General features: G+C 44.4%; 1 protein-coding gene across 1 annotated transcript in view; it reads left to right on the forward strand.

Moving 5' to 3' along the window:
• Nucleotides 1-7,508: 7,508 nt before the first annotated feature.
• The window catches only part of LOC128453773 (girdin-like), a 59,652-nt gene continuing 46,400 nt past the window's right edge, over nucleotides 7,509-20,760 (forward strand). Inside the window, 3 exon segments of the mRNA XM_053436858.1 lie at nucleotides 7,509-8,121; nucleotides 8,237-8,337; nucleotides 19,059-19,167. Coding sequence (XP_053292833.1) covers nucleotides 8,059-8,121; nucleotides 8,237-8,337; nucleotides 19,059-19,167 — 273 coding nt within the window. The 5' untranslated portion in view covers nucleotides 7,509-8,058.

Here is a 20,760-nt window from a genome sequence, read left to right on the forward strand (position 1 = left end):
CTCTAACATGTGAGGTTTCTTGGGTATTGCTGTTTATCAAGAGGTGTTTTGCAGTTCCCTTCACATTAGTTCAGTTTCATCACAGTGCTTCAGACCAGATTTAATATTTGACTAGTTCATGCCTGATTTCTGTAACTGAAGGAATCAGTTTTCAAATGAAGAACGTGAACTCCATATATATTATAATTTAATTCATATAAAATACCATGATAGAAGTCATGATGGCGCCACCCTGTGGATAGATGGCCACACAGCAGCTGGTCCAGTAGCAGCTCGGTCACTTTATTTCTTCTTCTTTCAGACATTTGTTTGAGAAGATGTTTCACTAGTGGAGAAAAAGCTTGTTTTTTTTTGTTTGTATTGTTTTTTATCGTAAAGAGGGTTCACTCTGCTCAAAGTCTGAGAAATCGAATGATTTGAACCGATACGTTTGTGTGTCGTTGTCTTGTTTTTTTTTTCTCCGGACTCTTTATTGTAGCATTTAGACTTTGTCTTTTCTCACTACTTCCTATTGTAATTCAGACAGAAATGTTTGTATATTCAACATGAAAAGTTTATTTGTGCCTGAAGTAGATTCAACGTGCGCTCAGTACAACACGAGACGTGACACCCGCAGTCAGGACTCTGTTAAACCGCCGATGTGACACCACCATTAATAACTAAATACATGATGGTAAGTTTGTCACATAAATCATCCTCATAACAAACTGAACAAATGAACGTGAACTGGTTCATTTCAAGAGTGAACTGGTACAACCAGTGGGGCTGCTGCAGTTGTTATGGCAACGGATCAGATTAACAGCATCTCTGTAACACTCTCTGGATGACTTTCACACATACACACAAACCTGCGCACACAAACACACACACACACACACACACACACACACACACACACACACACACACACACACACACACACACACACACACACACACACACAGAGAGAGAGACACACACACTTCAGTTAATTTGCAGGGGTGAATAGCAGAATCTCACACGTTTCACACAAACACACACAGACACACATTTCCATTATGACAAAGGTCTAATAGTAGGATCTTGTCTCCATGGCTCCAGGACTCACTGAGATCTCATTATTACCGAGCACAGCCGCGGACTATTAGTGTTTAATGGACTAGTCTGTGTGTTGTGGAAGAAGACAAGGATCATAAACCGCTCAGTGGAGGACGTTGTGTTGCTTTGTCTTCAAGGGGTTCGACTATTTGGAGAATCCTCTTGTATAAATCTGCATCGACCAACACACACGTCAATTTCTCCTCCGTGGCTCATCTGTCAATCTGTTTAAAAGTCCATAATCCTTCAGAGACAAGGTATTGATGTGTGTGATTGATCATCAGATTTATAGATTTACAAACTGACTTTTTAAAGATTTAAAACCAAGACTGCACCACAGAACACAAAATGAAACAACACCAGTTCATGTAATTGTGTATTTCCTTATTTGTCAAAATGCCTGTGTGGGAAGCATTTTTGAGAGAATGTTCAAAACAATCTGAGCCACAGGAATTTATCTTCAAAGTGAAAAAACATCCAATCCTTGTGATTTTATTTGCTCCAGTTTGGGGATAATGTGATGACGTCAAAGGGGAAATTCTTGTCACTTTGTGTGTGTATGTGTCTGTGTTTCAGGAGGTGACACCTAGTCGAGTGCTGCACTGATATTTTGCACAAACACAAACAGACACACACACACACACACACACACACACCGACACACACACTGCTTACATGTCAGGCGGTGGACTAGTGGCAGAAACTTGGACTATGGGCAGAAAAGGTCTCTGGTTCAACTCCACGGAGAAACAACAAAAAGACGAACCTGGATTGATCTGTCCAAAAATCCAATAGGATTCTCCCTACCCTGTCTAGTGCCCCTGAGCAAGGCACCTTACTCCCCCAACATCTGCTCCCCGGGCGCCGTACATGGTCGCTCACTGCTCTGTGTGTCCTGCACCAGATGGGTCAAAAGCAGAGGTTAAATTTCCCTACCTGCATGAATGTGCCTGTGCATGTCTGTGCATGTGTTTGGGACAAATAAATGCATCTTAATCTTAATCTTAATGTATTCTTCTCTCTGGTCAGAGAAACATTCTCACGGCTCCTCCCTGTCCACGAAAAAACCCAGGAATTGGATCCACCCTCCTCGGACATGCAGAAGCTTCATGGAGCCATCGTTCAGACAGCTCCTCGCCACTGGAGCTGGCAGGGCGTGATTTTCATCGTGACAGGCATGATAATTACAAAATGGTGCAGGGCAGAGTTCCACGCTTACGAAACAAAGCAGAGTGCAACTGGAAAAGCTGTAACAGATGTTCACAGTGTGGGGAAATATTCCACTAAAATAAGAAGACTAGTTGGACTCTTCTATTAAAATAGATGAATAAAAGTGCTCAGTGCAGATTATCAGATGATTATTAAACTGACTTTAAACTATACTAATTCATTTTATAACAGATGGAAAAAGTATGAATCCATGTAATTTATGTGACATAACACCAGGTAGTAAGTTGGCAAGGAAAGAACCCAACACACACACACGCACACACACACACACACACACACACACACACACACACACACTATATTCAAACAAATCATCTTTCTCTACACTGAAGATTGAATGGCAGATTTGCTTTGTCAGAATGAAGCCTCCATAATAAATTAACCTCACAGGAGCAGACTATTGATTGGATGTAGATTAGAAACCCCCAATGTGTGTGTTTGTGTGTGTGTGTGTGTGTGTGTAGACTGCCTGAATATGATTTATAGATGAGTGTCTGAGCCTGAGTGATACATACACAACTAAGGGCACTCAGCGAAGCACATCCTCTGCCAAGGGGACGTATTTCACAATGTTAAAGGAAGTGATAATAACATTCCACCTCCTTTGTCGGATGCTCGCCAGAATTTATTACCCTGCCGCGGCTGAGAGAGGCCCACCCCCCCCCCCCCCCCCCACCCACCCGAAGACAATACACTTCCTACCTCCAAGACTTCAGCACTTATATTTTCACGACTAAACTTTGTGTTCTTACCGCTCTGACCTCTGCATCACTAGCTGCTGGCTCCCTGCAGTGTTGTTGATCTAAAAACCCTCTGAGGCTTGAATCAGACTCAATGACTCAATGCTTGAGTCACTTAAAGCCTCCAGGCCTGGATTGCAGGGAGGCTGATTACTTTTGAATCCAGAGCGATCGCTAAGACGTGTCTTCAGGACATCGTACTGCGGCTCTAGATTGAATACTGCAATTAAACAGACAAAACTAAAATATGTGGCAAAAATAATTAAAATCCACGTTAAATTTTGAGCTGGGGAAATGTGTTTAATATTATTCTGGCAGTTCTGCTTGTTGTAATGTAAATCTGTGTCTCTATAAGAAAACACATATTTCCTTTCCCTGCTTTCAGAGGTGCGTCAGGTTTGCAGGATGCACAGAGTGGTGCCGCACTGACTCACGTCTCTGTTGCTCTGTAATGTTAAGCAATCAGGCTTTGACTGTACCACCGGGGTCTCAATCACTTCAGCTTGAGAGCAAATCGTTACAGGGATCGATTCCTCGACCGCAGCGTCACAGGATGGAGACAAATGGGTGAGGAGTGGACGGTCCGACTGACCTCCGCTCCAAACACAAAGGTCACAGGTCTTTAAATCATGACGTCATTCCAGAAAGGCCTGAGGACTGATGATTATGGGGAAGGAAGCGATTCCACGGAGATATGAGATTACTGTTAGTTTCTGATGGTGTTTGTTTTATACATATCTGTGCTTGGATCAGGAAGGACATTTTCCACAGGCTAATATACTGACTTATTATAGTTTTAACCCCATTTCACTCAACTTGTTTGTTTAACACCACATTAGATATCTTTACAACTACTGACCAGATTATTATGAATATTATTTATCATTAAAAACAAGGATACTTTGTCCCTTAAGGCTTCTGTCACCGCCTGACGTGACTCAGCCTGGATGATTGGATCAATATGATTAGATTAGATAGAACTTTATTGATCCACACATCAGGGAATTTCCCTTGTTACAGCAGCAGGAGGAATCTCAGTGATTATTGTCCAGAGTGGCGTGAAATTTACTTTAAACATTTGTTGTGCTCACGTGATGAATCTTTATGTTTGTAACGTCACGCCTGGAACCCAAACCTGTCAATCAAATTACTTTCTAATCCGATTATAGGTTATTTAAATTAATTGAACCTTGTCCTTTATCAAACACTTTAAAACTCCTCTTTGTCTCCTGGTTCATACTCCAGCCTGGGTCCAACCTCTTAAAGGCTGTTTGCTTTTCTTTAGTTACGGATTCATGAGCATGACTCCTACAGTATTAGTCAGATTACTTTATCACTACAGATTATATGTTGCATTTCCTCTCGAGGTTACTCAGCCATTCCTGCAGTCAGAGCCACACGAGATCATCCCCAGTCCAAACTGTTTGTGGCGACTTGAAAAAGCCTGTGAAATGAACAAACAGGAAGCTGCAGCCGTCTGAAGAAAACAACAGATTTCATATGAGAGGAGGTTCACCCAGTTGTTCAGAGGAGAAATATTCTCTCAGTGTTTAGTGGTCAGTGGAACTTTCTTTTTTTTGTAATCTCTGGGATAGTTGAATTACAACCAGAGGAGAATGTTCCATGTGTGCTTCGGTGGTTCTGTGGAGTTTTAGCCAAAAGAGGCGGTTGGTGGGTTTCCTCTGTGTGTGTTAGTGTGTGTTAGTGTGTGTGTTAGTGTGTGTTAGTGTGTGTTAGTGTGTGAGGAATGCTGCTGCGGTTCTGAACAATCCCTGAGTCATTAGGTGGAGGTGGAAGCTGCTTTGTGAGGAAAACTTAAAAGCAGCATGAATAATAGATTTTGATGAGGCAGCTAGCAGCAGCCTTTTCAATCCAAGGTTAATGAATCCCACACAAACACACACACACACACACACACACTCTCACACACACACACACACACACACACACACACACACACACACACCCACACACACACACACACACACACACACACACACACACACACACACACACACACACACACACACACACACACACGCACACAATCACAATCACTAACACACCAGGCTTTAGAAAATATCCATCTAATCCTCAGTGGTAATTGAGTGGAACATAATTGTGTTGAGGCTGCTGTGTGGGGAAGCAGTCGCTCCTTGAACCATGAGAGCTTTTCATTATCTGCGTGTGTTTAAATATATGCTGGACTCAGAGTTTGGAGGAAAAGTGTATGAGTTGCCTTTGAAAAGCTTTGGTTTTAGATAGTGGCAAAAGGAACAAAATATAACATTTATAAAAAGCCTTGACATCTTTTTTCTCTAATAGCTTGTATCTCTAAGCAACCGAGGCTTTTGAACTTAACATTTTTGCAAAATATGATCAATTTTGAATATTTCTCATGAGATTTTCTGTATTTTTTTCTCCTCTTCTCACTGGTTTATAGTGGGAGGGCCTGTTACATGTTTATACGTCTCCTCCGAGGATGTAGCCCACATTCTAATCAAAATGTGACGTCAGACGTGAAGCTGTTTGCTCTGATGCCAGACCACCGTCATTCAACTCTGACAAGTCGACGCCCGAAAAGACCCCAGGATACAGACAAGAATTCAGGGCTACAGAGAAATACATGAAGCCAGAATATGATTTATTTTGAAACAATAATTATAATAAAAAGACCTGTGGTTCATGGAGGCTAACATCATGTAAACTCCCAGCAGCAATTTAAATCAATCAATTAAACAATCGAGCGCTCAGACGTTATTTGAAAAGCACTTTTCATAAAAACAACGTAACACAAATGAATTACAGAATCAAGGAATTAAAACAATACAAAAAACAATTCCCCACAACCTGCCATGCACATGCAAAACAATATTAAGAGGAACTGAGGAAACAGGAACTACTTTGATTGCTCATTCGACTATGTTGAAATACATTGGAATTTAATTCACAGCTGTACGATACGATGCAGCCTCCTGATGTGCAGTTTCCACTTCATCCAGCTCGTCGAACCCGTTCTGCACAAAACAAGAGCCAACAGGTTCCAGTCAGGATCTGGTTCGCCTCAAGGTGAAGCTGCTGCACCGGTGAACGACCGTTACTCTAAATGCAAATGAGAAGCTCCCTGCTTATCTGCTTCTGCCGAAATGTGCCTATTCAAACATTTCAGAGTAAACGTGCAGTAATCCATTTATTTTAACAGTGAGTGGAGCCGAGCCAGGACCCTAGTTCCCAAATCAGTGATTGTGTTTTAATTAGCTCTTTGGCCACATTGGTCTCTGCTGCCTCTTCACACCCACACAGCCATTCATCAGCTGTCGATGAGGTGTCTCCTGTTTTCCCTGTGGCTCTTCTAGTCGATACCTTGCTAATGATACAGCTGAAGGAAACACTGTTTCCTCCACTGTTTGAAAAATACTGTTTTTTTTCATTAGCTATTCAAATAGTTGCCAGATTGGTCTGAAAATACCAGAGTAGCTTATAAATCAACTGTTTATTCCCATTAGTCAAGCAAAAATGCAGAAATGTGAAGGTTACAGGTTCTTAAATGTGATAATTAAATGCTTTGCTTTAGACATTTGAAGTCACCACGTCCCTTTACAGCACGATGAGGACGATGGGTGTTTTTTTCACATTTTTCTAATGTTTTGCCAAATATATGATAGAGAAAATAACCAATCATGAAGATTATTAAAATTGAATTAAAACTGAAGGTTTATCGTAATAGTCACAGTAAATAGACAAATGTATTTCTCACACAGGAAGTGACTTATGTCAACTAGACAAGAAACTAGACTAAGAAAATTGTTCTTTAACTTACAGAAACATACCTCAACACATTATTTTATAAAATATTAAGCTATAAATTGTGTTAATATAACTTCTTTACTTAAATGTATTAAATCATTTATTTGTGTGCTACCAATTTAGGTTAAAAAAGGTGTCCTGGTACTTTAGTACATAGCCTATCTATTTGAGATAAGATCAGAGTCCTACAGTTACAGTCTCCTGTGTGTACATTACCCACCAGGTGTCAGCAGCCCACTTACCTTGTGTCTGTACTGATCCTGTATCATGTAGAAGCAGACAAATGGTATAATGTGTTTTTTCTTACCAACTCTTTAATGAAATAAGAATGTTTTCCATCCATTTTTATATCGATTCCTTCACTACAGCTGCAGCTTTACTCATTTCTATCATCCTCCTTCCTTAATAAAAACACTATCTTCCCTCTAACTCACCTCCTCAGATAAATAAACTTCACCTAATGGAACAAACCTTTTCTGACACGAATTCCTGACATAACTTTGGAAATCAACCCGAACTGAAACGTGCTCTGAGCGATGCCCTATTTTCTCCTTTCCCCTCCTTTTCCGAGGCGGAGAGGCGGAGGGAGTTGAGGGAGGCGGTGCTCTGTCCTCCCCTCATCCTCCGTCAACTCCCTCCGTTCACTATCATGCAGCATTTGAAGGGAGGAGGACGTGGAGGACGAATGAAGGAGCCGCTCACGAATGACTCTACATGACACATGAGGGCTGAAAGGACGACGTGAAGAGCGCGGATCCTCTGGAAACATCTGGATTCCGTGCGCCCTGGACATCCCCCCCCCCCCCCCCTCATTGGATTTGATTGGATTTATTTCTCCTTAGTATTAGATTCCTGTGCGAGCGGCTCTCGTGCAGATAACCCAGAGGATACACGCGTTTATTAGCCCTGTTTCTTTATTTCTAACAAAGAAAACATGTGAGTCCTCGTCCGCTCCGCGAGGCAGACGAGCCCCGACCTCTGAAACAGCTGGATCCTGTGGATTTACCCTTTTTTCTTTGACCTCCTCCTCCAAGAAAAAAACCCCTTCGGAAAGGAGCCTTCCGCCGAAATGAGCGTCGATTTAATCGAATCAGCTTCGTGAGCGGAGTCTAAACAAACGCGCACTTCTCACCGGGAGCGCACATTGTGCTGGTTCCCCCGTTTTTTTATTCCCAAAATAAACGGCGCCAGTGGAGAGAGAAATATGGAAAGCGAGGTTTTCACCCCTTTGCTGGAGCAGTTCATGCTCACGCCTCTGGTCTGCTGGGTAAGATCCCTAATGACCCATTCAAACCCACTCATCCCACCAATTAAACACCCCCACACACCCACCCCTGTGTGTGATCCTAACATCTTTCTTTTCTCTTTCTCTCACTTTCCAGGTGAAGACAGTGGGCCAGCCCTCGATGACCGATGCCACCAAGTTATCGGAATATGTTGAGTTGGTGGACGGGATTTACCTGAACGAGATCATGCTGGAGATGTGAGTACCCCCCCCCCCCCCCCCATCTGTCAGGCCCCTGTCACAGGATCGGCCTCTGCAGAGGAGGGGCACGCATGCCTTGGGTCCTCAAACGCACCACGTTCAGTGGACTGCTATATAGGCGTGATCCCCATTATACTGCAGACACTTCCTGTAGTATGACGTATAGATGAATGCATGTGGAGCATATGCGGTTTGATCGCACGCAGGGTCTGTGTGAGATGTGGAGGAGGGTTGAGATCTGCTAACTCACCCCGGGGGCCCGTTTCTGTGGGGGTCATCATCTCTTCAAGGACTCCAGCCTCAGTCCAGCTCCTGATTGAATTGGATTGAAGTGAATGTAGGCTATGCACAAAGGGACCTTGTATTAAGGCCAATAAAGGGTCAGACTGTCAGAGATCTTGCAGACTGCTATTGTTGGGATCCGTGCACGCTGTCTGCGAGCATGCACAGTGGAAGGAGGAGGCAGCTCCACAGCTTCCCACTGCTGCGTTTCTATATTTCCTCACCTCCCAGTGTCATCTGCAGCCGACTGGGAGACACCCCGCCCCTGGAAGCTGCAGCGCTACCTGCTGTGCTGTAGATTAAACTGGAAATAGAAGCCTTAAGCAGGGACGCAGCCCACACAGCAACACATCAGCTCACAGACAGACACACACTTTGTTTCGTTTCATCCACTGAAAGGGGAAGTAGGTGCCGCTGCAGGTCTCCTGACGGTGACACATGATGTTTGTCGGACGAGCCCGAGGCATCAGGTGTCAAATCTGTGACTCTCCAGTTGTGTAGCATCGCAGAAAACTATTTTCCCCTTTTCTTTGTCTGGCTCCAGACTGCCGCGGCTGTTGCTTCCCTCTGGCCAAAGAGTTTTTCCATATTTTCCACTAGTGCTTCTCTCAGCATTCAGCCCTCCTGCTAAGAGAGGAGCGTTTCCCCATGCTTGCTTCCAGTGGAATGGATTTTCACTTCTTAAGAGATTTGACTGGTTCCAAGTTTAATGGGACAACATCTTGCTTCAGAGCCTCCCAGCTGAAGGCAGATTGCACAAGTCTCTCCTTCCATTTGTACCTGTGCAGAATTGAGTTAAGCATGTAACGTGAACTGTGTGGAGAAGGATTAAGCTGGAGCTGTGTTGCATGAGGAGCTGATTAACCCGGCGGGCTATTTCCTGTCTCTGGTCGGTGTCCTCTTCCTCCTCCTCCTCCTCCTCCTCCTCGGCCTTCTTCCCCTGTCCTCCACCTCCCGCTGCTCGGCCTTATCACTCTCACAGGATGATGCTTGCCTCCAGATTTCAACCTTACCTCTTCACCCCCCCTCTCTGTCTTGTTTTTCATCCTCCCACTCATTCGAGCTGTTTGCAGACTCCCAGAGGGCTCCCTCCAAACAGAGAGCGGTGTTTAGGGAGGCCACTGCAGGTTTAGTTGAACAAGCAAAGGGCGTCTCTCCTCTCTTCCACAGGCAGCCTCTTCAAACCAGTGAAGAAGTCAGCAGTATTTTTAGAGTATTTTCCACTGTGTGGCGGAAAGCAAGCGGAAGGATATGAGAGGGACGGGTTGGATGAGCGAGAACGAGGCAGCGAATCATTTACCAAAATGGTTTAGAACCCTCAACGCAGGAGAGAGTGAAAAAAGGGTGGCGTGCAGAAGCTGCGGCGCCACATGGCAGCTCCTCAGCTCCGTGTATTAAGACTAAGATGTGTGATGAGACACTCAGCAGGATTTCGGTCTGTAAATAGATGGAATGAGCTGGACGGGAGTTTTCTGGGGTCGGTCGAGTGCTCCTGCAGAGGACAGGGAACGCTGAGCTGAAATGAACTGTGTCTGGCTTAGTAATCGCCTGGCAGGATGTCGGGGGCTTGCCTGTCACAGCCAGCTCTGTGTGTTTATATTTGTGTGTGCGTTATTCTGCAGGGCTTCTGTGTCTGCGTGGGTGTGTGTGTCTTTCCCCCCCCCCCCACCCTGTGCATTTGGGTTTGGACAGAGGCAGCTGTTGGTAGTTGTCTTGCCCGGCCACCCTCCCACACAGAGGGCCTACAGTGTGGGTCAGATGTTATGTTGGTGAGACTGCTCTTTGTTTGCCTGCTTCCCTTTTACCAGCTCTGTGTGTTCACCTCCAGCAGCTCGGCTCGGTTAAACAAAACAGACCGTGTCATTAGCCAAAGTGGATGTTAGAGCTCATGCATCTGAACCTGGAAGGAGGCTTCAAAATGGAGACATCCACGGAAAACACATGTCGTAGATTTTTCACAAGTCCTGCCCATGTTATATAGAAAGTTTAAAACAACCACAGTTGACGAAAGTGCTGAACAGGCTTAAAAATACCCAAATAATATGAACTATATGTAGCAACAGAGAATAAATGGAAAATGAATAAAGCAGTAGAAGTTGAACATCATAAATTATTGAGATCTTAGATATTGCACTGTAGCAGATGAAATCAGGGTCAAATTGAAAGCTAGCGAGAAGAATTGAGTCTAGACAAATGATTTAGAAGTTTCTGGGGTCAGAGCGGCTCAGATATAAAGCGATAAGATGTTCCAGAGATAAGAAGCAGCCACTGCAAAGGCCCAGTCGCCTCTACTGGTCAGAATTCAGTGTTAAATGGCAGGAATAAAGGCAGTTTGTTCACATTTGAAGCTGCGTGTTGACTGAAAGAATCAAATGGCTGTGAAGTCCTTCCTCCCTCCTGCCCTCAAACACTGTTACTCATTAAAATAGGCTTAGAAACCAGGTGAGTTTTCAACCTTCTTTCAAGAGCTGTAGGTAATAATCCCTTGGGTTTGTGTTCACTTTCCTTCTTGGGCTCCCAAATCAAATCAAAGTTGTTTGTATTGCCCATATTCACAAATCCCAATCTGTACAAGGTGGAACATAAATCCTTTATTTAAAAAAAGAAAATGTCCCAGAATCACAATCATATTGTTCTGAGTGTTACTTGAGATCCTGCTGCTTTGCGATTGATGCTTTGGGGCAGAGAAGTGTCTGGCTGTGTCTCGGCCTCGAGCCAGAAGCGGTTGTTTACAATCACTCGATTTCACCACCGATATATCACCGACTGTGAGAGAGAAACCTTAAGCGCTGCCAAGAAACACGCTCGGTTTACAGAGTGGATGATAAAACTCTGAAGAAAAAAAAAGAAAGTCACACCTAATGATTTTACTTGACAATATTTCTGCACCCAGGCTGGAGAAACATGAGCTTTCCACATTTTTTTTACTGTTGATGGCAGCTGTCGTGTTGCAAACTGCAGCGTAACAGAGCGACTGGCTCCGTGTGACATGAAGACACAGACATGGCAGACAGGCTGGCAGCAGTTGTCGTCAGGGCAGCACGGGAGGGGGAGAAAAAAAAGAGAGAGACCCCAGGATTATCTAACGGTTTGCTGACACCCAGATGGCACCACTGCCTCCTCCTCCTCCTCCTCCTCCTCTTCCTCTTGTCACTGACATTACCCAGCCAATTACATTTCCTCCTCGCTGCTGTCAAACCAATTACTCCTTTCCCGCTCTGCAAGTGGGGGCCAATTAAATGTTGGTCAGAGTGACAAGCGTCCTGTTGAATTCTTTGCTTTGCTGGCCAATCTGTGGAGTGTTGGGTCAGTTTGTGACCACGAGTTATACAAGTGAGGAAGTTCATGTGTCCTGTGTGATTTCTTTTCTTGCATGGTTGAGTAATCCATGTTCGATCCTGAGAACGAGTCACGAATGGATTTTTTGCAGATTTTCCTGCAGAGTGCTCGTGTGAATGGATAAAACACGTGTGGGCTTACACGCAAAGAATGCAGCCATGCCTGTTGTGGAGGGGAACGTCTCTGTCCAGGCACATCCTTGCATATCTGTAAATCTGTCTGAATGGTTCCACACTCAGAGGATGAATATGAGCTGAAGCCAAATGTCAGATTCCAGCACATTTCCAATCTGCAAATTTCTTCTGCAGACGATGTTGCCTGCCAGTGGTTGTCTGTCTTGAAGAGGTGAACCAATGAGTCAGTGAATCTGCAGCTACACTGACTCGTTAGATTATTTTTTTCTCAAGGCCACATCACAGTACATCCACTGTGTGAGGTGATGTGAACAGGATGCAGTCGTCAGCGCGCCTGTCATCACTTCCTGACTGGACAGAATTGGCTTTTCCACACAAACACGCTCACAAAGTGACCAATGGGGTTTGGAGGAGAGTTTTCATTTTGACAGATGAATGCATTGTACACACGCTATGGTTTGTTGTTGTCTGTCCGATGCCTCCTTTTATTCTCTGGGAATCGTTGGTTCAAACATATGGAGGCTACATAAGGCCGGGTTGCTTGCTGCTCCAGCAGAATATTCTGAGGTTAGGAAAACCATCTGTCACAGTTTATTACCATAGAAAGAATCCAGATATGGCCACAGACACAGTGAGGTTTGAGTCAGATCGTTGCTTTTTATTTATTACCATCTTTCATTGATTCTTTTCTACTTAGAATAAGACCTGCAGGGCTTTGAGGAGCGAAGGGGATGGAAGTAGTGGAGGCGGGTTGGTGAATAACAACATTTTTTAAGACAAAAACATTGTTTATGGAGCTCTTCTTTAGAAATAATCAAGCAAACGTAATGATTGAATTGATAATTATCTTTAATATTCCACTTAGGTGTATTTACGATGATGGTATCAGAACTTCTCTTTCTTTCTGTATCTCCTTCCTCGTCGTTCCTCTTCTCTCGCCTTGTTTTCCTCCACCCTTCACTTCCTCAACCTTCCTGATGATCTCTCTCCCGTTCCTTCTCCTGCTGTTTCCCTTTTCATCTTCATCTCTGCTGTTCCATGCCTCACCTCTCCCCCCTCCCCTCCCCTCCCTCCTCTTTCTCCTCTCTTCTTGTTTTCTTTGAGCACCACGCTGAAACCTTTTTGTTGGATGTTTTCGAGGGCTAGTTACCGCAGATTCCAGAGATTCCAGCTGGACTGTAGAGACGAAGCAGGCCGAGCTGCTGCTGAGGGGGCTGGCCTGTTCGGTCCCCCCCCCCCCCCCCGCTGCTGCTGTTTGGACCGTGGTGTCCAACGCTCCTAGAAGCAAACATTAATCTGCCAACTCCTATTATCATCTTGGTGTCGTGGTGTCCTCGTTGGATCTGTCGGGCGGGAGGATTGTGTATCGGAGTCGGACAGGAAGCAGCAGCTGTGACCTTGAGAGGACAAAACTTTAACAAGGCTGTGATGATGTGAAGCACTGTGAACTTCAGAACAGAGGATGTGACGCCCACAGGGACCATTTTAAGACTTTAGAGGCAGCTTGCCATGAGGTTTTCAGCTGCAGTAAATCAAAATCAACGTAATCTAAACTGCGTTGCTAATTTAGGATTACTTTAAATCAGTAGTTCTTATTTATTTACCTTAAATGGAACCAGGCGTTTATTTGAGACTGAGCCGTTATCGGAGACAGGTGGTTATTTGTAGTTTCCTCTTCTTTATATCTGATTATAATTGATCTGCCTGTGTGTTAATTTGCTGTTGATGCAGTTTGCACTTAATGCAAACTCAACACTTCCTCCATCTGCTTCATGTTACAGGCCCTTCAGTGGCTCGGGGGGGGGACTCTAATCCCTTCTGCTCCCTGGAAGAAATACATCTGCAGGAAGTGTTGAGTTCTCATTAACAGCAGCTTAACATTGAGAATACACAATCGAGTGGATTTAATCTGTGACGAAGTTCAATATATGTGTTGGTAAGAGGAAGTGGGAGCGGCAGAGAAGTGGCCCCATGTTATATTGACCTCATGAGACCATTATAGTGCTGAGTGCTTTCAGTACAAAGTCCTTATAAAGACAGTGGGAAGGTAAAGAAATGGGAAGAGGCCCCGAGGACATGGAAGGACAAAGACTGGGAGAGAAACCAGTCCATGTAAAAGTCCACACACGGAAACTGGGTGATGAGGCTCCACACAGCAGCGGTCAGATTCCCACTGTTTACATTCTACAGTTCCCAAAGGGGGGGGGTAGGATGTATTCATCATGAGGTAAAACTAAATATTGACATACCTGCAATACCAAACAGTTATTTTTAATTGAAAGCAAGGGCAGTGGATGTAAAATGAGAGTTGATGCTCTTCCCCTGCAACATTTATATTTATATTAGTAGAAGTACATTTTAGTTCCTCACTAGTTTGATATTAATCGCGTTTGTAAGTTTGTTGCATTTAGAAACTTCCACTTGTGTTTAAAGTACACACAGTACAACAGTAAACATTTAAACTAACTTCAGTTGTTCTATTTGCATTTATCATTTGATTTATAGAACCAGATTCCACTTAATCCTGTTTGATATCATCGGATATTTGGTGATGAAACATCCTGCAAATGTCAACATAAAATCATCCCTCCATCCATCATCTATACCCCTTGTGTTGTGTTGTGTTGTGTTGTGAGTGGATGACTTGCTCGTGTTGGTGTCGCCGTGTTCTAATTTGTGGATGTTACTGAGCCACCCACAGAATTATCCTGAACCGAACTGTTATCCTTGGAACGGCTTCTAATAAGAGCTCAGCCTCCTGAGATTCCTCTAGCTGTAGCTGTCTGGCACGAGAGTGTGTGTATGTGTGTGTGTGTGTGTCACATATGGAGGCACCAACAAACACACTCCCCTGCTGTGTTTGGACAGAACAGCTCATAAGCTCTATCCCGAGCACGTGGCCAAATGTAGCATGAATTCTCTCTTTGTGTGTGTGCATTTAGCCTGCTTTGAGAGTGAGTGAGTGTGTGTGTGTGTGCCTGGCTGCCCATGCTGACCGTAATGTAGCCTGTCATATATAGGTTAGCACTACTCCCCAACATACCCAGCCCATGGAAGCCGGGAGATGGGAGGAGAAAGCCCGCGGGCCCGAGGCTCCACACAAGGCTGCGGTGCCCATCGACAGCATCGGCTTATTGACTCGCCGTCTGGTCGACTCGCTGACTGGTCGTCTGCCTCGCTGGCTGTTCAGCCGGCTCCCAGCCTGTCTAGCCTTAATCTGTTTGTCTATCTCAGGTCGACTTTATCAGCAGGAACTGGGAGTAAGTGGGATTCTTGACTCCTGTTAGCGTTTTAATCCGCCTGCTCCTCCACGGGGGGCGGATGTGTGTGGAATGAGAGTCGGGGCCAAAGAGGCGACGGGTGAAATTCATAGCGTCGCCCCGATGTTGTTGTTGTCGTGTCGGCTGCCTGACTCGGATTGTGATGGAATGTGTGTGTTTATGTTTTTCTCTTTTTGCAGTTTTTCTCTCTTTCTGCCGCGTTTTCCTCTCACACACTCAGATCGTTCACCGCGTCGCCCTGACAGGATTACAGCCTCCTCTGTGCTTTCTAATTAATGGGTTAAATAGACCCCCTACAATGGACCTCCAAAAGGGGCAGAGTGTGTGGAGGGGAGGGGCGGATGGGAAGGTCACATGACTCCTAATTTAGGCTCCTATTAAAAAGAACCCTCTGTCCCTCTGATTAGCATGAGTGTGTGTGTGTGTGTGTGTGTGTCATGGTGGAGGATGATGCAAAGCCTAATTAACACGTCTAAACTGCAGCCAATTGACTCGAGACCAGCTTTTTCATTTGAAACCAAAAATTCTGTGAGTTTTATTTAATCTATGTGAGACCTACTACGCTTTTAGGAGTGAGTTACTCCCGAATATTCCAGAAGAATCCTTCACAACACTCCCTGTGAAACGAATATACGTTTTATCAGTCTCAGTAGAAACAGGGCAGCAGCAGCAGCACCATGGTTAATTGACCAGAAAGCTGCTATTCAACCAGAAGTCCCCTGTGTCTGCAGGCATCCACCAGGCCTGAACGTCCTTTAACAAGAAGAGGAATCCTTCACCTTTGACCTCCTCTCTCAGACGGAGCCAGACGGATGAATATGCTGAAAAGAAACCCGCGATCATACACTGCCTCTGCTGTTTATCAGGATGGTTTGAGCTGTACACAGACACAGAGTCAGTCGTGTCTTTCAATGGTGCAAGAGCACAAATGCAGACATGCGCACACACACATGCATGACTACACATGTGCTACACTGCACATGCATGCATGCATTCACAAGAAGCCAGGACTCTCCTCCCCCCCTACTTGCAGCACCATGACCCTTCTATATAGGTCATGGGATGCACATGCTTTGAAGTCTGAAGTGTGTGTGTGATATAAAAACAGAGTTGCTCTCAAATAGTGTTGATGTTGTGCTCTGTACAACATCAACTGTACATGAGAAGTGTTGTTTTTCTGGAAAACCCCAAATCAAATGTCTCATGAATAAATTACCAGTATAGTCATTTTTTTAAAGGAGCACTGGTGGGATTTCACTGTTTCCTTTCCCATTTCTGTTCAGTGCACAGTAGATGAAAGATGACACTGTCACAACATGCTGCCTCCTGTGTGCTAGAAAACAAAGGATACTATGAATTATCATAATTAATATATTTCCTTATGCCTGTTGAATCCAGAGACAGTTTTTTTTTAAGATTCAACTTTGACACTTATCTTAAAATTAGAATGTATAATCCAGCAGTTATGTTAAGAATTGCACTGCTTTTAATTTTACCGCTTATTTAGCTTTGTGCAATGTGTCGCAATGTGTCACCTGTAACTAAGATTCTATAAATTACTTAGTGGTTATTATTAATTCATTTCAGTTTCTTCAGCTGTGACAGCGGGTCTGCTGTCATCAAAATTCTAATAGATGATGAAATTTACAGCTGAATGTCTCCCAACAGAAATCATATTGTAACTATTTCGATAGATTGTGTTACGATTGGGGATTTTTGAGGAAATAGTCATTTTTGCAATTTTGCATTACATTGTCATCGAAGAAATATAAAAATGTGTTGGTCTGCACCAAACAAGGTTTTCCCTGTTGTCTGGAAGAAAGTAATTGTAGGCTGTGACATATCTGTAACACCCCAGTGCTTCATTTCTATAATGATACATGAAGGATTTACACCGAGTGGGCGATTTGTTTGGTTTTTACGAGGGGGAATCGTCCTTTAACCTTTTCAAAATAAACTGCTGATCCCAGGTTTTAGTAAACAGCAGGAGCTCCACTCACCTGTTCTCCTCATGCACACGGAGCACTTTCTCTCTCTAAGGGCGGGGGGGGGGGGGGGGGGGTGGATTATATATACATGTTCAGCTCCTGCAGTTTTACTTATTCATGATATAATGATTTTGATCATACTTGGATAAAACATTTATTATGGGATTTACTTGTGGCGTTGCTGAGGCCCATTCATCCTCACTGGTGTGTTGCCTGGTCACTTCATCAATGAAGCTGGGTTGGAAGTAAGAGCCGTCTGCTTTCTTTGCATCCTTATGTTTGGACTTACTGAGTTCCTCCACCTCACTGCCTCACACGCTGGTTTGATAAGTTTGTAAAGTCTCTGCTACTCGGTGGAACCACGTCAACCAGCTCTGTTCTGTAAAGTGGGCAGTCTTCGGAAAGAGGAATTTCCCTTGAGGCATCAGTAAACATCACATTAAGGCCACAGGTCTGGTGTTGGTCTGTTTAACCTTTGTCTTGTAAATATGCAGAACTACCACTTTGAAAACGCCTCTAGTTTTGCTACACCTTCTGGAATTTTTTTTTTTTTTGTGAAATAAGGTTTGATATTCTGACGGTCATAGCAATATAAATGCAAATTTGGTTTGTTGTAGGTGGCAGCGGTTGGGGAGGTGGTCCTGTGTTAGCGTGAGGAATGTGTGAGGCTCAATAAAACATGTTGACACCCGTGATAACATCGGCCGCCATGCATGCTCCTTTTTTTAAAAGTGCCTCGGGCAACACACACATCAACACACACATCAACACAAAGCATCTGTACTGTACGAGAACCAAGACGATGCCTCTTGTGTTTGATTGAGACAAACAAGAAGAACGGGAGATCATGAGAGAATCGTTGACCTTATTTCTGAGTTTAGATGTTGACTCCATCTTGAAAACCCCACCCGTTAGAAGTACAGTCTGCAGAAGGTGTTATGCAAAAACAAAAATCTATGATCTAATTGTTCAATACAAATATAAAACGCTCCACAAAAAGTTTGAATTTGATTAAAGCGTAATTTAATGTGAAGATCACACGAGTCACCAGATGAAAAGAGCAGCTTCTCTATTTGTCTGTGGTGTCTTTAACACGCTTATGACACATATACAAAGAGCCCACTGTCACTAGGCTGCTAATGGTTTCAGTCAAACACACGCCCGTCCCATCACACACGGCAAAGCAGCGTCGGACTGAGAAACAAACTTGAGCTGTTTTCAGATTTGAAATGAAAATATGTGGAAAAGTGGGTCCAAGCATTTTCTGGAGATGCAGCAGGAGATTGTCTGGGTCTGAAAATATCTGGAACATTCAGGTGAAAGGTGGCGCCTGAGTTGAAGATGCAGGAGGCGACATGAAGCAGGTGTCGACCCTAAGCGTCTAAAGCTCTAGAATCTCGTTGTCTTTCCAAGTCGACATCTTGGTTGGCGTCTTCTAGAGATATTTATATTCTTTTTCTTTCTGTTTTGGAACACCTGGATTTTCTGCACATGTTGCTGCTGTATTCTTACATGGGCTCCACTCTGACATGTTACCAGGGGGCAGCCTGCAAAAGTTCTGGAAAAGGTCCAGAGCAACTGAGTCAGACTTTTGGGTTCTCACATACAACCCCTCTGGAAAGATTTCAGGAAACTATCTGTGTATGTCTGAAAGTAGCTTCACTAAACCGTGTATGTCATGTGTTTGTCCACAGAAATCCTAAGGCCACGGTGCAGAGGACCAACAAGAAGGTGAACAATGACCCCACCCTGCGCATCCAGAACCTCTCCATTCTCATCAGGCAGATCAAAGCCTATTATCAGGTAAGACGTCACGTCTCACATCTCGACGAACAACTTGTGAAGCTCTGGATTCAGACTCTAGACTTATGTCTGACCCGAGCTGGTCCACATCCAAACATCTTGTGTTACAGTGAAGAAACTCACGGCTTTCACTCACACACTCAGAAATGTGTCCACAAGCATGTACCACTTAAAGACTTGGCAGGAGAAACAGATGTATTTGCAGATATGTGTGTGTGTGTGTGTGTTTGTGTGTGTGTGTGTGTGTGTGTGTGTGTGTGTGTGTGTGTGTGTGTGTGTGTGTGTGTGTGTTGCGGTATCATGACCCTGATCCAGATGTTGGAGCCGGACCAGTGAATATACGGAGGAACCAGGAATGTGAAACACTGATGTGGTTCTGCTGATACACGTCTCCAGTTACTTTTCAGTTTTGATCCTGATCCTTGTCTCAGCCTCATCGTGGATTCGGTCCGTCTCAGTTTTACTCGACAGACGACGGGAGCCACAGAAAGCAAATCACATCATTTGACTCGGTGGCTTTCGTCAGAGAGACTTGAAGGAGGATGAAGGTGGAGGAAGCTTCAGAACCTCGGTGTTCTAAATGTTAATTGACATGAAGGAAAACGCAGAACTACACAATAATGCACAGCGCTGGTTTTGGATTTAGGGCCCAGTAGCGTGAATGTGAATGTGGAGTGAATAACGTGGGTCAAAGTTCACCAAAGATGAAATCCATGCGGTTTGCTGCCACACTTTGTCCTCGTCCTTCATCGGCGTCTGTCTCGGTTGTGCAGCTGTTCTGCTCATTGTGTAACCAGTGAGCTCAGCGAATTGAAGCGATGCAGAGAGAATACGATTCCGTACGTCTTTCGGCGACAGGGTCTCGTCCGTGTCTCTGATTACGAGGAGTCGAGCGTGACCCGGCACGCTGCTGCTGCGACAGGGCAGGAGTGATATCGTGTCAAAGCAGCCACACTGGCACAGACGCAGATTTCCCACACTTCAGACTGAGGACTGTGACCCACACCCTCAGGGCTTGTTAATTATCATGTAGCACTGACACGAAGAAATATCAACTGGTATAATAATGAGCTGTAAGACGGCTTTTGAGGTTTTAGCCAGATTCTCTTCAACTTGATAATGTTAAAATAACCCTGCACGGTTCTTGATGTTTTTCTTTTTAAGTATTAAAGGATTGTCGCTGATTGGTTCATCGCCGTGTGAGATCTGGTTTTCCTTTTGGTTCTGAAAAATCCTGTTAATCACTCCAGGGTCATCTTATTTAAACCATCAGCCTATTGTGTGGACTTTGACGTTATAAGCCCTCAGAAGCTCCGCTAGGCCGAGGCAAGCAGCCGGCTGAATTCTCTCTCTGTGGAGTCGCCGGGTGGGTCAGTGACTCGGCTCGGTGTTAAGTCGTGACCAGCAGAGTTGGTGGATGATGAGATGACGGGAGGGGTTAAGGACATTACCAGGGGCTTCGCTGTGATACCATTAGCTTCGGGACAGACCCTGTATGTCCTGGATCCAGCGTATCTGTTGTGTTTTACCTTTTTAACCAAATTTTCATGTAGAGAATTGGAAATGGACTTTTTTTTGCCATTGCATGTGTGT

Source organism: Pleuronectes platessa, chromosome 12 (genome assembly GCF_947347685.1).
Source record: "Pleuronectes platessa chromosome 12, fPlePla1.1, whole genome shotgun sequence".
NCBI lineage: Eukaryota > Metazoa > Chordata > Actinopteri > Pleuronectiformes > Pleuronectidae > Pleuronectes > Pleuronectes platessa.